Source organism: Gouania willdenowi, chromosome 10 (genome assembly GCF_900634775.1).
Source record: "Gouania willdenowi chromosome 10, fGouWil2.1, whole genome shotgun sequence".
Classification (NCBI taxonomy): domain Eukaryota; kingdom Metazoa; phylum Chordata; class Actinopteri; order Blenniiformes; family Gobiesocidae; genus Gouania; species Gouania willdenowi.
Genome location: NC_041053.1, coordinates 36,279,378 through 36,293,151, shown reverse-complemented (window position 1 = coordinate 36,293,151; position 13,774 = coordinate 36,279,378). Strand labels below are relative to the sequence as shown.

Below are 13,774 nucleotides of genomic sequence, written 5' to 3'. Positions count from 1 at the left end.
ATATCTAGACGTATTCAAACCTGGCCCTAATATGACTTTGAGATTTCTTTTTATATATATATATAGATGTTTACTTTTATGGATTTTTGATCTCACCTTAACTCAAACTGTGTAATTTTTTTATGATTATCTTAGTCAAAATGTTTTTATTTATCTTTTTTTTTTTTGTAAAAGTTAATTTGGATTATTAGTGTAAACAGCTGGGTTTAATATTGTTTGGCTGATGTGCATAACATCAAGATCAACGATAGAAATACGCAAAAACAGCAGCAAAGAAAACACAAAATTACTTTCAAAACACACAAAATGACAACAAAAAAACATAATAACAGAACAATTTACAAAATCATGAGGAAATGCACAAAACTGACTTGAAACATGTACAAAATTACATAAAAATACACAAAAATGCCTCCAAAAAACAGACAAAAACATAACTGCATAAAACAATGACAAAACATCAGAAAAAACATACACATTTACAGAGATAGAAATAGACAAAAAAAAACTACCAAAACTCATAACCAAAAACAAAATCTGCTCGCTTGTTAAATAAATATTATTAAATAATAAATTAATTAAATTGTACTCTGAGAAGTTATAATGACTCTGAGGACTTTCTTTGGGAAATACAGTTCTTTTAGTTATTACCTAAAAAGGTTCTAAGTGTTCTTGATCACCAACAGACATTCTCATGTTATTTTCTCCCTTCTCATATTTTTTTTTCATGCAATAACATGTCTTTAAAAAAAAAAAAAAGGTCTTCCTTCATCACATTACATTAGGACTTTGGTTTGTAAATTTTACGGAATGAAAACTAAATTAAAACGACAAACCGAAAACATTATCAAGCTTTCAAAGCAGACAGCAGGATAAAATCCAGAGGTTTATAATAATTGAAAAAGAAAACCCATTTGTGGGGCAAAAAATGAATGCATCCCTTTAAAAAGAAGAAGGCTGTTTGCAGGATGAATAAAAATGCTAAATGATTTGATCTTCTACTACAGTGCAATTTCTGAATGATAGATTTTTAACTTTACACATGTACTAAAAGTAGTATATTATTCTGATTTTCAATATAAAACATATTGAACAGTAAACAGTGCTAAATAGAAATCTGTTGTGTCCTGGGTGAAATAGAAAATACCTCAGTAGCTCATTCGGATAAGTGGGTATAAAAGTCGAATTGATGATGATGATGATGTAACTACTTTGAAGCTAAATGCATATTTAACCCAATGAAAGAGACACACATTTCTTCTGTGAAGTGTTATTAACCCTCTTATTATCCTTTGGGTCAATTTGACCCCATTTCAATGTTTATACATCTTTAACCACCTGCTTGGTGTAATACGCTCAAACAAAATGCCTCAGGGTGAACCATTTCATTTATACCTCCTTAGCCACCTCAGCGTGTCTTTGGAACTTCGCTGAAATCTGCCATTGTTAGCAACCAAACAAGTTCACATACTTAAATGGCAAAGGTAAGGGGTTTAGGGCACCAATTGATTTGTTGCTCCAAAAGCTTTATGAGACTGATAACATGTTAAAAAAATAAGAGGCTTTACAGATGTTTGGTTTTCTGTGAGACTAAATGCAGATGCTAATCCAAAAAAGACAAACTTAGGGAGCGTAAACCTCACATACCTTATGCTACGTGCATGCTCGGCTGATGGAGGAAACGTTAATGAAAGCTTATCATGTGACTCCGTGTTGAAGGTGAAACGAATGGCGATGAATAAGAAAGAGATAATCCAATATGATGAGCTTTAAGTGCTTTCATTGGCTTATTTTATCGCAAAATTGGATATTAAAGCATTAAGTGGTTCTTTCCCCTTTTTGGCCGCATTAGGACGACATCGGAAAAACTGCATTCCACGTCATTCCCATAATGACACTTTACCGTTCCAGTATACTGTACATCCATGCTTTAATTTTCATTTAAATTCTTAGACCTGTAAATAATATAATATAATATTCACCTTTTACCTGTTCTTTTCTTTCTCATCCCTGTCACTGCCAGATAACAACTGATTAATCACTGATAGTTCTGTTCTCATTCAAATCTCACACTCATGACAGAAACCCACATTGATCAAAATTTACATTCATTGTCAATGGTAGATCGACATAATAAAAAATACACTCACTCAAAAGGCAATACACGGAATTAAAGAATATCAACATTTTAACATACTGTAGATCCTATCATGTGACATGTGAAAAGTTCAACATAGCCTTATTTATAATTTGTGACTAGCACATTTACAAAACGTTTGATGTTTTCTTTCATCTCACATGAAACTAAGTTGGGTGCAATTTAAAGGTTTAGATATAGATGTAATTTTTTAAAGTGTCACGGATTGGATTTATTTTTATTGTGAACATGAACACCAACAAACAATGTAAACTATATACCATAATGACAAAAAATATATAAATTAAAACAAACACTTGGAAAATAAACTAATTGCCAAATCCTAAGTAAAGTTTGGTACATGATAGAAAAGGTATAGGAGGAAGTATAAACTTATACACTGTAATTCTAACCCTTTTGATATCCAGTACTTAATAAAATCTACTAATTTAATGGTCCCTATAATAAATGACTGCAATGTATTGTGAGCTACTGTACTTAAATACATATTTGCAGATTTATAACGTAAATTATTAGCTTTAAAGCTGCTCGAGATGTACATTTTTTATCATATAAAGACATAACGTGGGCCTCATAGATAAATCAGAGATCATTTGCTCAACAACAAAAAATGTAAAAGGTTGAAATTACCTTGGAAGTTTGTTTTCATCTCCACTATAAATACTGGGTTTATTGGCATTGTTGGAAAAGTTTGGATTGATGCATTGTGGGAGGTTGAGTCCTGTAGTTGGATGCATAGAAGTGTTTTTACTTCATTCTTAATGTGACTGGTAATAATTCCAGCAAGTTCATTGTCTTTTTTTAAAAATAATATGTTATTTCATTTATTTATTTATTTATTTAAAAATAATTGGGACAGAAGGAAACAAACACATGGATCAAAGAAGCCATCGAGATCAGAAATCAGTAATCAGTAGATGTCTCTGAGGAAGACTGACAGTTGGCAGTCGAACCATGAGAGAGAAGAGATCAAAAGTTAAATTTAAAGTTAATTTCAAAATTGATTTCCTGAAAAAAGTTTGTCTGAATAAATGAAACCTTAACATATTATTTCATGACTGGTAATGTTACTGACATGTTATGGTGAGGGTAGGCTACATATGTAGCCACAGCTGCACTAAATTCTTCCAGAGATATTTGCATTAGTAATGTGCAGTGTGTGTTTGTAGCTGCGTTTCCATTAACTTTAGAAATGCGCAAAATCTAAATAGCGCAAAAAAACCTGGTAATGAAAACACGTGAATTTCGAAAAAAAAAAAAACAAGAAAATTGCAAAAAAACGTTTGTACGCTTTCATGAGGAGGAATTTCAGACGTTTCGATATTTAAATGAATAGCAAAACTGCAATGGAAACAATTTTTTTTGCAAATACACGTTACATGACGTGACGTGCCTGACGTGACGTACCTGGTCACATGACTACTGCTGTCTGAGTAAACATGACGTGGTACGTGTGGACAGGAGACCAGGACATTTCTTAACATTATACTTAACTAGTACAGTGCCAATTGGAAGTATGTATTCATATAGTGGGAGGAGCTTAAGTAGAGTTGTCAATTATGGCCAAATGAGTATGTGTTTGAAGGTTGGATGTATAAAGAGATCTACATACTCTGTCGTGTTATAAAAGGGTATATTTGCAGGTACAAAGTAAAATAGTGTGTGCGATTTCCCTGGTTTAATTCTACTAGTACAGTGATGTCGGAAGTATGCATTCATATTGACATTAACAGGAGTTCCACAGTGTGGATGGAGAAATTAATGTGATATATATATATATTTATTTATTTATTTATTAATTTATTTTTTCTTTTGATTGCCAGAACATCACCAAAATGTAATCAGCTTTTCCTTTCCCGTTGTTAACATTTCCCAAAAAAATCTGTTCGTAGCTTTTCAAGTTATCGTGTACAGACAGACAGGGTCACACTGCATTAGCTTAGCATTAGCATTAGCATAGAATAGAACACTGATGATGACATCACTGTTGATGACATCATCAGTTGCAACGTTCTGATTGAAACTCTGATTACATCAATGTCTTAACAGGAGTTCCACAGAGTGGATTGGTCATTTCATATTGGTTTTAAACTGGTTTTGAAATGACCAAATTATTCCAAAATAACAGATGCACACACTCGGGGTATGCACAAGCCGTTGACAAAGTTTCAGGTCGATCAGACACTGCGTCGAGGAGATAGTCACTCCACAGACACACAGATCTTTCTTGCATTATCGATAGATTATTATTAGTGCCACATTAGATGTGAAACAACAAAGGAATGAGCGTCCGTCTTCCTGTAACAAAGTCTCGCAGGATGAGATTTCATGGGAGTTGCGAGGCGTCTGCCCAAAACAACATTCAGTGGAAACACGTTCAAAGTGCAATTACACTTTGTCGACATTTAGAAAACATCGCTTTTCTTTTGTGAAAATCTGTAATGGAAGCCCGCTTGTGTCTGTGATTGGGACGGAACAGGGTTGGAAAGCCCTTCTGGTATTCAAAAAAGAATGCTCTACTGTACATCCCTACTAAACAAAAAAGAAATAAACTGCAGTTTTAAGTCATCTCTTGAATCTAATCTTGAAAGCTTCAGAGTTTTTACCTTTGTCAAGAGACGAGAATGAAACAAGAGCCCTCAGGGGCAACCTGTGCTTTCACTGTGGTTTGTACAGTCATTTTAAGATATAAATCCTTCACTATCTAAGAATAGAAAAGGTTTGCTCATTTTCTATCTCGGGGCGAAAATGTGTTGGAGCCTTGTGCTTTGTAAGCATTAGCAAAAACTAAGATGTAGGATAAGAGATTGGAAACAATTAGAAAAGCCCCGAGAAGCTTGGTTGAGTAGGAAAACCATGGCTTGCACTTGTGAAGTCACGTTGATGGGGGCTGATTCGGGGGTTGTATTCAAGACAAACTCTGATCCACAGAGGCCATTCAGCCTCATTTTGACCGCCTTTTCTTCTAACCCATTTAATATTTCACAATCTTCACTAGGGTGAAGGGGGGGATGCATTTAATTAGGTGTGAATAATAAATTGGCAATAATCAATTTTCTACAGTGCATATACGGTTGGTTTGAACATTTCGATTATCAAGAATCAGGATTTCATGCATCTGTGAAAGGCTGTGAGTTTAAAAGCATTAAATCATAGCATGGCATCATTCAACCATGAAAAAACTGGTCTCAGATAAGGACAAGTTATATTTATGCGGTCACAAGACACTTGGAGGGGGTCACCATGTCACCACACTTGCCATAATCTGACCTATTTTCATCACTTTTTCTTGCCATGTTTTTGCTCCTTTTAAGGCATTTTTGCAACAATTCTGCCATTTCTGCCACTTATCTATCACATTTTAATGCCTTTTCTGCACATTTTTTTTCCACTTTCAACATTTTTGGTACTTATTACCTCGCTCTACCACTTCCCACCTAATGTCACATATGTTGACCCATTATTGTCACTTTTAACCTCTTTTCACCATATTGCATGCCTATTTTTGCCACATTCACAATTTTACATTATTTGCCACTTTAAACTAATTGTTCCTACTTTTTTTATTTTGCTTTACCCCAACCCGCTCTTCCCCCATTTCTGCCACTTTTAAGCCATTATTGACACTTTAAACTCTTTTTACCTCTTTTTCTGTCTGTTTTTGGCCATTCTAATTTACATCTTTAAGATGACAATATACTATGGCACAAATAATAATAAACTTCCTGGATAACAGTGGATATTATTCAGATAAATACATAAATCAATGTGGTTATCACAAATTCATCGAACAAAGGACCATCATTTTGCTGACTTTATGGATGGACCACCAAAAAACTCTCCCCTTTATTTCCCTTTGAGAAAGGGATGATAACCACTGTATTAATATGAGAATATGAAATTACTGTTACTGTTGGGGGGCAAATGTAGAAACCACAGCTTTCAACCTAATGATGAAAATTGTAACAAACTCGTTCTGTCTTTTTTTTCCTTATAGAATAAAACAAAAAAACACCGTCAAAGAATAAATGCAAAAAAAGCAGCCACAGAGCGTTACCTGCTGTCACATTCTGGCAAGTAATACATTGGTTTTTCTACAAATAGTAAAGGCACAGATATAATTTTATGCATATAACCCCATTAATAATGGATTTTAGTCAGTGGACTGACAGTTTTACACCTCACTCATGCCGCATTTAAACATCACAGCACAGTTGTTAAAAAAACCCCAGTGTAAAAATTCCTGTAGTAATTCATAAAAAGAGATAAAACATGGCAAGAAATCAAATTTAAAACACGTTTGCCATCTGCAGAGATTACCTCTCCCCTCTCGCCAAATCCTCATTTTATCCTCTCCTCTTGTCTCCATTGACAAGCTTAGCCCTCTTACTTTTCATTGAATGGTGATGTTTATGTGGGTGTTAATCATTTAACAATTAGCAAAGCTACCCACAGCAGAATTCAATAATCCATTGTTGGCTGCAGCCGAGCAGGCCGTTTGTCCAATTAGAGAAAAAGTGATTGTAAAGAATGACTGATGGTGTGTGTGGCTCGCACCTCCTCAAAACCCTTCGTCTAAAGCAGTGGTTCGAAACCTTTTCAGACCATGACCCCCAAAATAAAGGTTCCAGAGACCGGGGACCCCCACTGTACCTGAAGGTGGTTGAACACAGACATGAACATTGAAGAACAGTCATGTGGAGACAGGGCCATCTATAAGGGGGAATAAAGGGGAGAGATGTTTGGGGTCCATCCATAAAGTCAGCAAAATGATGGTCCATTGTTTTATGAATCTGTGATAACCACATTTATTTATTTATTTATCTGGATTCGTGATCCTATTTGCTAAGTGCAGGTGATTGTTGTCACTGCACATCAGGCAATTTGGTTGTCTTTATGTCTGAGTGAAAATCCATATTTGTTTTTTTTCTTTCTTAATAGCAACTACACACCAACGCTTCTTAATCATCTTCATTTTATCAAGAGGCTACTGGTTTAGTGCAATTTACAGCCTAAATTTACCCCACCTCATAAAACCCCGATAATCCAACTAGGGATTAGATCAAGCTGCAGATATGATTGGAATCTGTTGCAGGCCAAAGGTGCAAATGGGGATATTTTTCCAACCACTCACCACACCTGCATTATCTCAGATCGTTTTGAAATCCACTTTGTCTGGAGGGACCATACTCAAAGCCTTAATAATAATAAAAAATAAAAATAAAAATACTAGTCGTAATAAAGAAGTTAAGGCGCAGTGTGAGTTAATAATCTGTTATTTCTTAGACCAGGGGTTCTCAACCTTGGGGTCAGGACTGAGACACTGAGAGGGGGTCGCCAGATGCCTTAAAAAAAAATTAAGAATTTTCTTTAAACAATTTGAGCCCACTTTTGCCTAATTTCAGCCGTCAGAGGACATCAAAACATCAAAGGAAACATCAAAGCGATCATCAGACACCTCTGACGAAGCCTGGCAGTTGTCATTCGAAATATGTCAGGAGATCAAAGTGGATTTACTGAGTAACAATTGTATGAATAAATTAAACCTTAACATGTTATTAATTAAAAAAAAAAAAACCTTGCTGGAATAAAAACTCTCTTTTTGGCTCAATTATTAAATTTTATGAAACATTTATTTCTCCAGTTTTCAATCGCACAAAATTAAGATAAATCTCAAGTCTGTGAACAGTGTTTTCTGTTAAAGAAACTCAAGTTCATCCCACAAAGTACAATATTCATTGATCTTAACAGACAGCTGTGAAAACTACTTTTTTTTTTTAAACAAGAACACTGCAGAGTACGTGCTATGTTGAGAAATGTCAAATCTATCAGAATTATTTCAGCTCTGACAAAAGAAATGAGTTTCGTGGCGCATTTGGGGCTTTAGAGGCGTCTGTAATCTGGGAGGTCTAAACAGGCTTGAGTTAAATGTATTGCCTTGGGAACACCAACATACCTACAGTACACACTGCTAATGACTCCCCTGATGTTGGCAGCAGCAGATGTAGGCGTGTCCATAATGAGATATTATTGATAGATGAACGTATCACCCATCCTCCCACCGTCCTATCACATCGCACTGATTAAGTATAATATACACGAGCGGGAGGACCAACATTATGTGAAGGGACCAAAAGCAACCAACAAGCTTTTAGGTTAGTATTGTGATGCCGGTGAATCCAGCCTTGGTGTTGTTCTGTGTTGCCACGTTGGGTGTTTCCCGTGTGTGTTTGCCGCCCTGGGTTGATGTATGTGATTGTGACGTTTCCTTTTGTTGTATCCTCACTCTCGCGTTAGTTCGTGGCGGGCGGGAGTAGAACGAGATTTAGATAAGTGTTGGCGGGAGGAGAAGTTAGTTCATCTCTGACAGTGTGGATGGTGTGTGTAACAACACTGTGTACAATTGTCCTGCTCTATAACCAGCAATTAAAAGCGACTTCTGACAAGACTTCAGCAATCCTTATTTCACGGCTCATCCACACTACAGTGGAAACACATCTGCTGCAAACAAAAAAAAACAAGAAAAAATACTTCAATCGTGATCTTCAGCCTGTTGGGTTTTTATTTAATCTAATCACGTGTTCTTTCTACGCCATTCAATCTCTTGTTTTTGTTCATATCGTTGGGCCATTGTCCAAGTTTCCATGTCAAATGTCATAAATCCAACCTTTTCTCAATTCAAGCTTTGTTACATTCACACTGTGTGTGTTGCCAAACAGTCATTCAGAACACACACTTTCTGTGTTCAATGTAGCATCTTGTAAAAAAGTTTTGCAGGTAGATTTCAAAGCCAAGTAACCGTACATCATGAAATTATAGATGAACAAATTCCCCGTGGCCAGTTTTAGCACAAACCAATTTTAGACACAACAGCACAGGTGGTGAATTGTTCTCCCATCAGGAACTTGGCAGTTTGTGGGCTGGCTATGTCTGTCTGGAACAAAAAAAACCTTTTGGAGAAAGTTGGGCTTCAGTGTCTTATACAAGTGGAGGAATCGCCCCTTAAATTGGTCATTGAATCTACATGAAACTGAATAAATTGTAACGAGAAGTGTATAAATGTAGCCTGGAACTGCTTCAGAACAGGTGTGATAAAAGTTCAATATATTTCAAGTTAATTTATTCATCCTTATTTAGTGGGGGTGTGATGATGGGCAAACGAAGAAGAAGAAGAAAAAAAAAAATGCAAACTTACAATTCATGCCAGTCTAAAACTAAAACTGAATCATGACAACATCATGACGTTCTTCACAAAAAGGGGAACATTTTTCCACCCTTCAAGATACTACTCATACCGTCGACGATAGATGAAGTTAAAATAGTGCGATATATCGTAGCGTGAGGTATCGTCCCACCTCTACTGTTTAGACACACACAGTATTCTATGATAGATTTAAAGACTTGTAAACTTTTTCTAAAAGCAAAAAGGTTGAGGCTCTGGGTCCTCTAATCTTTATGTAAAAATCCATAAACATTCCAGCAAGTAGCAATTCCGATCAATTGTAGTTTTAAGATTTTTTGAAAAAAATTGAATTGGTAATTATCATTTATTAAGAAAAAAAATCGATACTGCAATATATCGTGATATTTCACTGGATTGTAAGTTGATTTCACTTTATTTTCATAAAACATACTGGACTCTTATAAGAATTTAAGAACTTAAAGAATCATATTCTGTTGTAGAAGCAAAAGTTAAACTTCTTTGAAAAATATAATGTGACGTTTGATGAACATACTACTTGTTTTTGATATTTGCACTTAAATTACAGTTAGTTACCATATACTTGCTCTCGCAACTTTGAAAAAAAATGAAATAAATTGCATTTCCTACCATTTTGTACTTGTATAGGTGAAATTTGGAATTATTGATATTGCAATATATATATATTGTACTGTTTAGTGTCGGGATATATCGCGATGCATTGTGTCATGACATGCAAATCGTGTATTGTATCATTTTGTCAGATTCATAGCAATGCAGCCCTATTATTTACCATCATCCATCCAACAGAGGGAAAAACGTACAAATAATAGATTAAGAATTCCAAATATGTACATATCTATTTGTTTTTTTATTTATAATTTTTTCTCGTGAAAAAAAACAAAAAACTACAATACAATGTAAAAAAGCCATGTAAAGAGCCCCTGAAGCCAAAAAATTAATTTAGGATTTTAAAGAATTTGTGACAAAAATCTATCAGCAACAGTCATAAATGTTTGATGATCAAATCTTTTTTTTTAGCAGCAAGGACCTTTGATGAGGAAGCGTTTATATGGTAATGAAATCGATTTGACCGAAGTGCGCCATATCAGAGGCTTTTTTTGATTTATGTTTAGGACACTGTTGGGGGACGAGCGGTCGCCTAGCAACCAGCTAATGAAACTACGACATGTTGAGAAGAAAAAAGCAACACCTTTAGAACTGGAACAGCTTCAATGTCAAACAACCGTAAGGGTAAAAACAATTCCTTTAAAAAAACAAAATGGCAGAGTTCAATGTTAAAGTGAGTTAATAGGCGGATCTGTCGTGACTCATTGTGTATTAACAAGACACTGCTTTGCCACTTTCTTTTCATCCCCCGAAGAAGAAACGAGTCCATCCAACGCCTCCAATCATAACAGATCACTTCATATTAACCCTACACAACATCTTTGAAATAAATATGTGCTGGCTACTTCTTCTTTTTTTTTTTTCTTTGTAAAATCAACACACAAACAAAAACAAAAGAAGAAAATAGAAAAGAAAACACATTTTAGCAGGTATCTTTTTTTCATGTAATAAATACTTTATGATACAATACACTTTATTTAAATAAATAAATAAATGATGAATAAATAAAATAATTTCCTTACGGGGACAATACTGTGTATCGTATCGTATCAAAATTGATTTATTTTATGAAAAAAATACATAGTTAAATGCTAAAATGTGTGTGTTTTTTTTCCCCTTTTATATATATGTATATATATTACCAGACAATACACCATATATATATGGTTATATGTTTATTTTATTTATTTTTATTTATTTATTTATTTATTTTTATTTTTATTTTATTTTTTGGGGGGGGGGGGGGGGGGGGGGGCTAAAGGGTACATGCTGAAATTTTTTATTTATTTTTTTCTAAGTATTTGTTGATTTTACAAGAAAAAGAAAGAAATGTCATCTTAGTTGTGTTTTTTTCGGCATCATTTAAATGTGTTGGCAATGGTAGAATAACCAACGACTGTTATATGGACTAAGGCTCAATATTCACTCGTATTGTCATTTAATGTCATTTTAATGGATATGTATATGTAGTGAGTCTAATCTTTGCACATGAAGGGATAAGTTAAAAAAATAAATAAAAAATAATGATAGAGGCAGATGACTGACTGCTTTGTGTGGGCAGGAGAAAGTTGGTTTCCACAGAAACACATCACACCATCATCATCATCAACCCCAGTTCATTGTCTAGGTTTGTTTGTTTGCTGGCGGAATTTAAATCAGATAACAGCTCAGAGAAAGAAAGAAAAAAAAAAATTCACTTTTTCATTTGAACATGTGCGATAAAATAAAATGACATGGAAAGAAAAGAAAAGATGTGACTTACAACAATTGGTAACAGCGAAACTGTTGGCCACTTCCAGGTTGTCAATGTGAGGCGTCAGCCTGAATTCTGAGGTTCCAAACCGAACCATTCCTATCCGAAACGCGCTGTACTCCTGATCTGCGCCTCTTGGGAAAAGTCCCCCTGAAATCAACGCCAAATCATTAGTTTTTTCCCCTCTTCTATTTTCCATAATTTGTTCCCTCCTATTTGCATATTCACCCACTTTTGTTCCCCTCCTCAGTGTGAAGCCAATTAACACTCACCAATTTGGACACTGGGCGATCCTCCCAGCGCACATCCCCATAAAACCAGCAGAACCGAAAGGGATAAATTCACTATCATCTTTTGCATTGTCCACAGTTAAAGTAGCTCTACATCCACCGGGGGAGTTGCTATTCCTCTTTCCGTTTTTAGATCCAACACATATTGGACACCTTCGGTAAAGACAGCAGCTGTGGACGATGTGCAGGAAGGAAAGGAAACCAGCAGCAGTGAAGGAATGGTCGCCAGTGATGATGGTCGTTCTCTTCGATCCCGCCCTGTCTTCAGCTATGATTCCTCCTCTTAACGCGCAGGGACGCACGGAGATTGTTCACAGAATCAGAATCACACCCACAAGTGGAGAATGTTAATGAGACGGAGGATGAACGTGGACGGAAAGGGTCGAGAATAAATGCGCACATGGACATTAAAGTGCACTCATTTGCTTTTAAAAAGATATGAACAGATGCGCCCTGTGTGTTTTTCTACAAAGCAACAGATGAGCTTTAACCCAGGACGCATGTCCAAAGTCACTGGTATTGGTTGACATCTGATGTTTTTATTTATATTAATTTTCAATATTCATTGCTAAATTGACCATTCATTATGTTAGATTGTGGATATAATCCACATTTGTGCTCTTATTTTCACCAAGAGAATTTTGTTCCCCAATTATATGGAGGTAGATTTGCATCTTTATTATTTTCCAATATGTATATATATATATAAAAAAAAAAAAAAAAACCTCAATAAAAAAGTGTTCAAATGCAAAAAAAAAAAAAAAAAGACCCAAAAAATTATATTTGAACACTTTTTCTTTGATTGAAAATATATTTTTTATATTGAAATATTTTTTTATTCATTTAAATGTTTTATATTTGTGATGGAATAATAGACACAAATTTACTACACATAATATGGCCCCAAATACAAAAAAGTTGACTTCAATAAAAAAAATAAAATAAAAAGAATACCTTTTCAATCAAAAAAGTTTACTTTTAAATAAAAAGAAAAAAAAAAAAAAAGAAAAAAAAAAATCATATTCAATTTTGATGAAGGAAATAATTTTGGCCGAAATTCACAATGCCAAGAGTAAAGTGGATATGTGAGATTAAAGCTGACATTTTGAGATTAAAGTCGAAATTTCAAAGTCAAAATACAATATTGTGATAAAAGTTTGCTATTCAAGTCAAATCTACTGAAGCTGACTTGGGCCAATTCACCTTTTACGACAACAGTCTCCATTAAAACTGACCCTAATCTGTTTCCATAGCTCCTGAAAAGCCACAAACGGACTGAATGCTCCACCTCTTCCAAACCTGACTGTTTTTTCATTCTGAACATATTAGGTTTTTGACAATATCTCTAAATCCTTAAAGCCATTACAACCCTGTGTTCATGACCTAAAAGAGAAAGATTATCTATATAATTAATTAATTTAATTGATCAAAACACTGAATTTTGTTGAGGGCCACGATCTGCTGTTTGTTGTCATGGTGAATTGGTTCTTGTCAGCTTCCGTAGATTTGACTTCATCAGCTAACCTTCCACTTTTATCACAATATTGCATTTTGAGTTCATTTTCAAAAATTCAACTTAAATAACATTATATTTCAACTTTATTCTCAAAATGTTGACTTTAATCTCAACATTTCGACTTTATTCTTGATTTACCCAAAAGTACTTTCTCTTTCAAAATTGTCCCTATAATCCTCTTCTGTACTGTGCATGTCATAGTAGCCTCCTACAAATTAAATTTCAA

General features: G+C 34.7%; 1 protein-coding gene across 11 annotated transcripts in view; it reads right to left on the bottom strand.

Moving 5' to 3' along the window:
- Positions 1-12,366, bottom strand: part of gria2b (glutamate receptor, ionotropic, AMPA 2b) — a 57,132-nt gene extending 44,766 nt beyond the window's left edge. For 3 of the 11 annotated variants that reach the window (XR_003675006.1, XR_003675005.1, XM_028460558.1), the window contains exons 1-2: positions 12,015-12,358; positions 11,752-11,892 (exon numbers count right to left, since the gene is read on the bottom strand). Coding sequence is in view for 8 of the 11 variants with exons in the window: in XM_028460558.1 (XP_028316359.1) it covers positions 11,752-11,892; positions 12,015-12,102 (229 nt within the window). In the remaining 3 variants the exon portion in view is untranslated. Of the gene's footprint in view, positions 1-11,751; positions 11,893-12,014 lie in introns of all 11 variants that reach the window. The other 8 variants (XM_028460556.1, XM_028460553.1, XM_028460554.1 and 5 more) reach the window with 5 other exon arrangements.
- Positions 12,367-13,774: the final 1,408 nt, after the last annotated feature.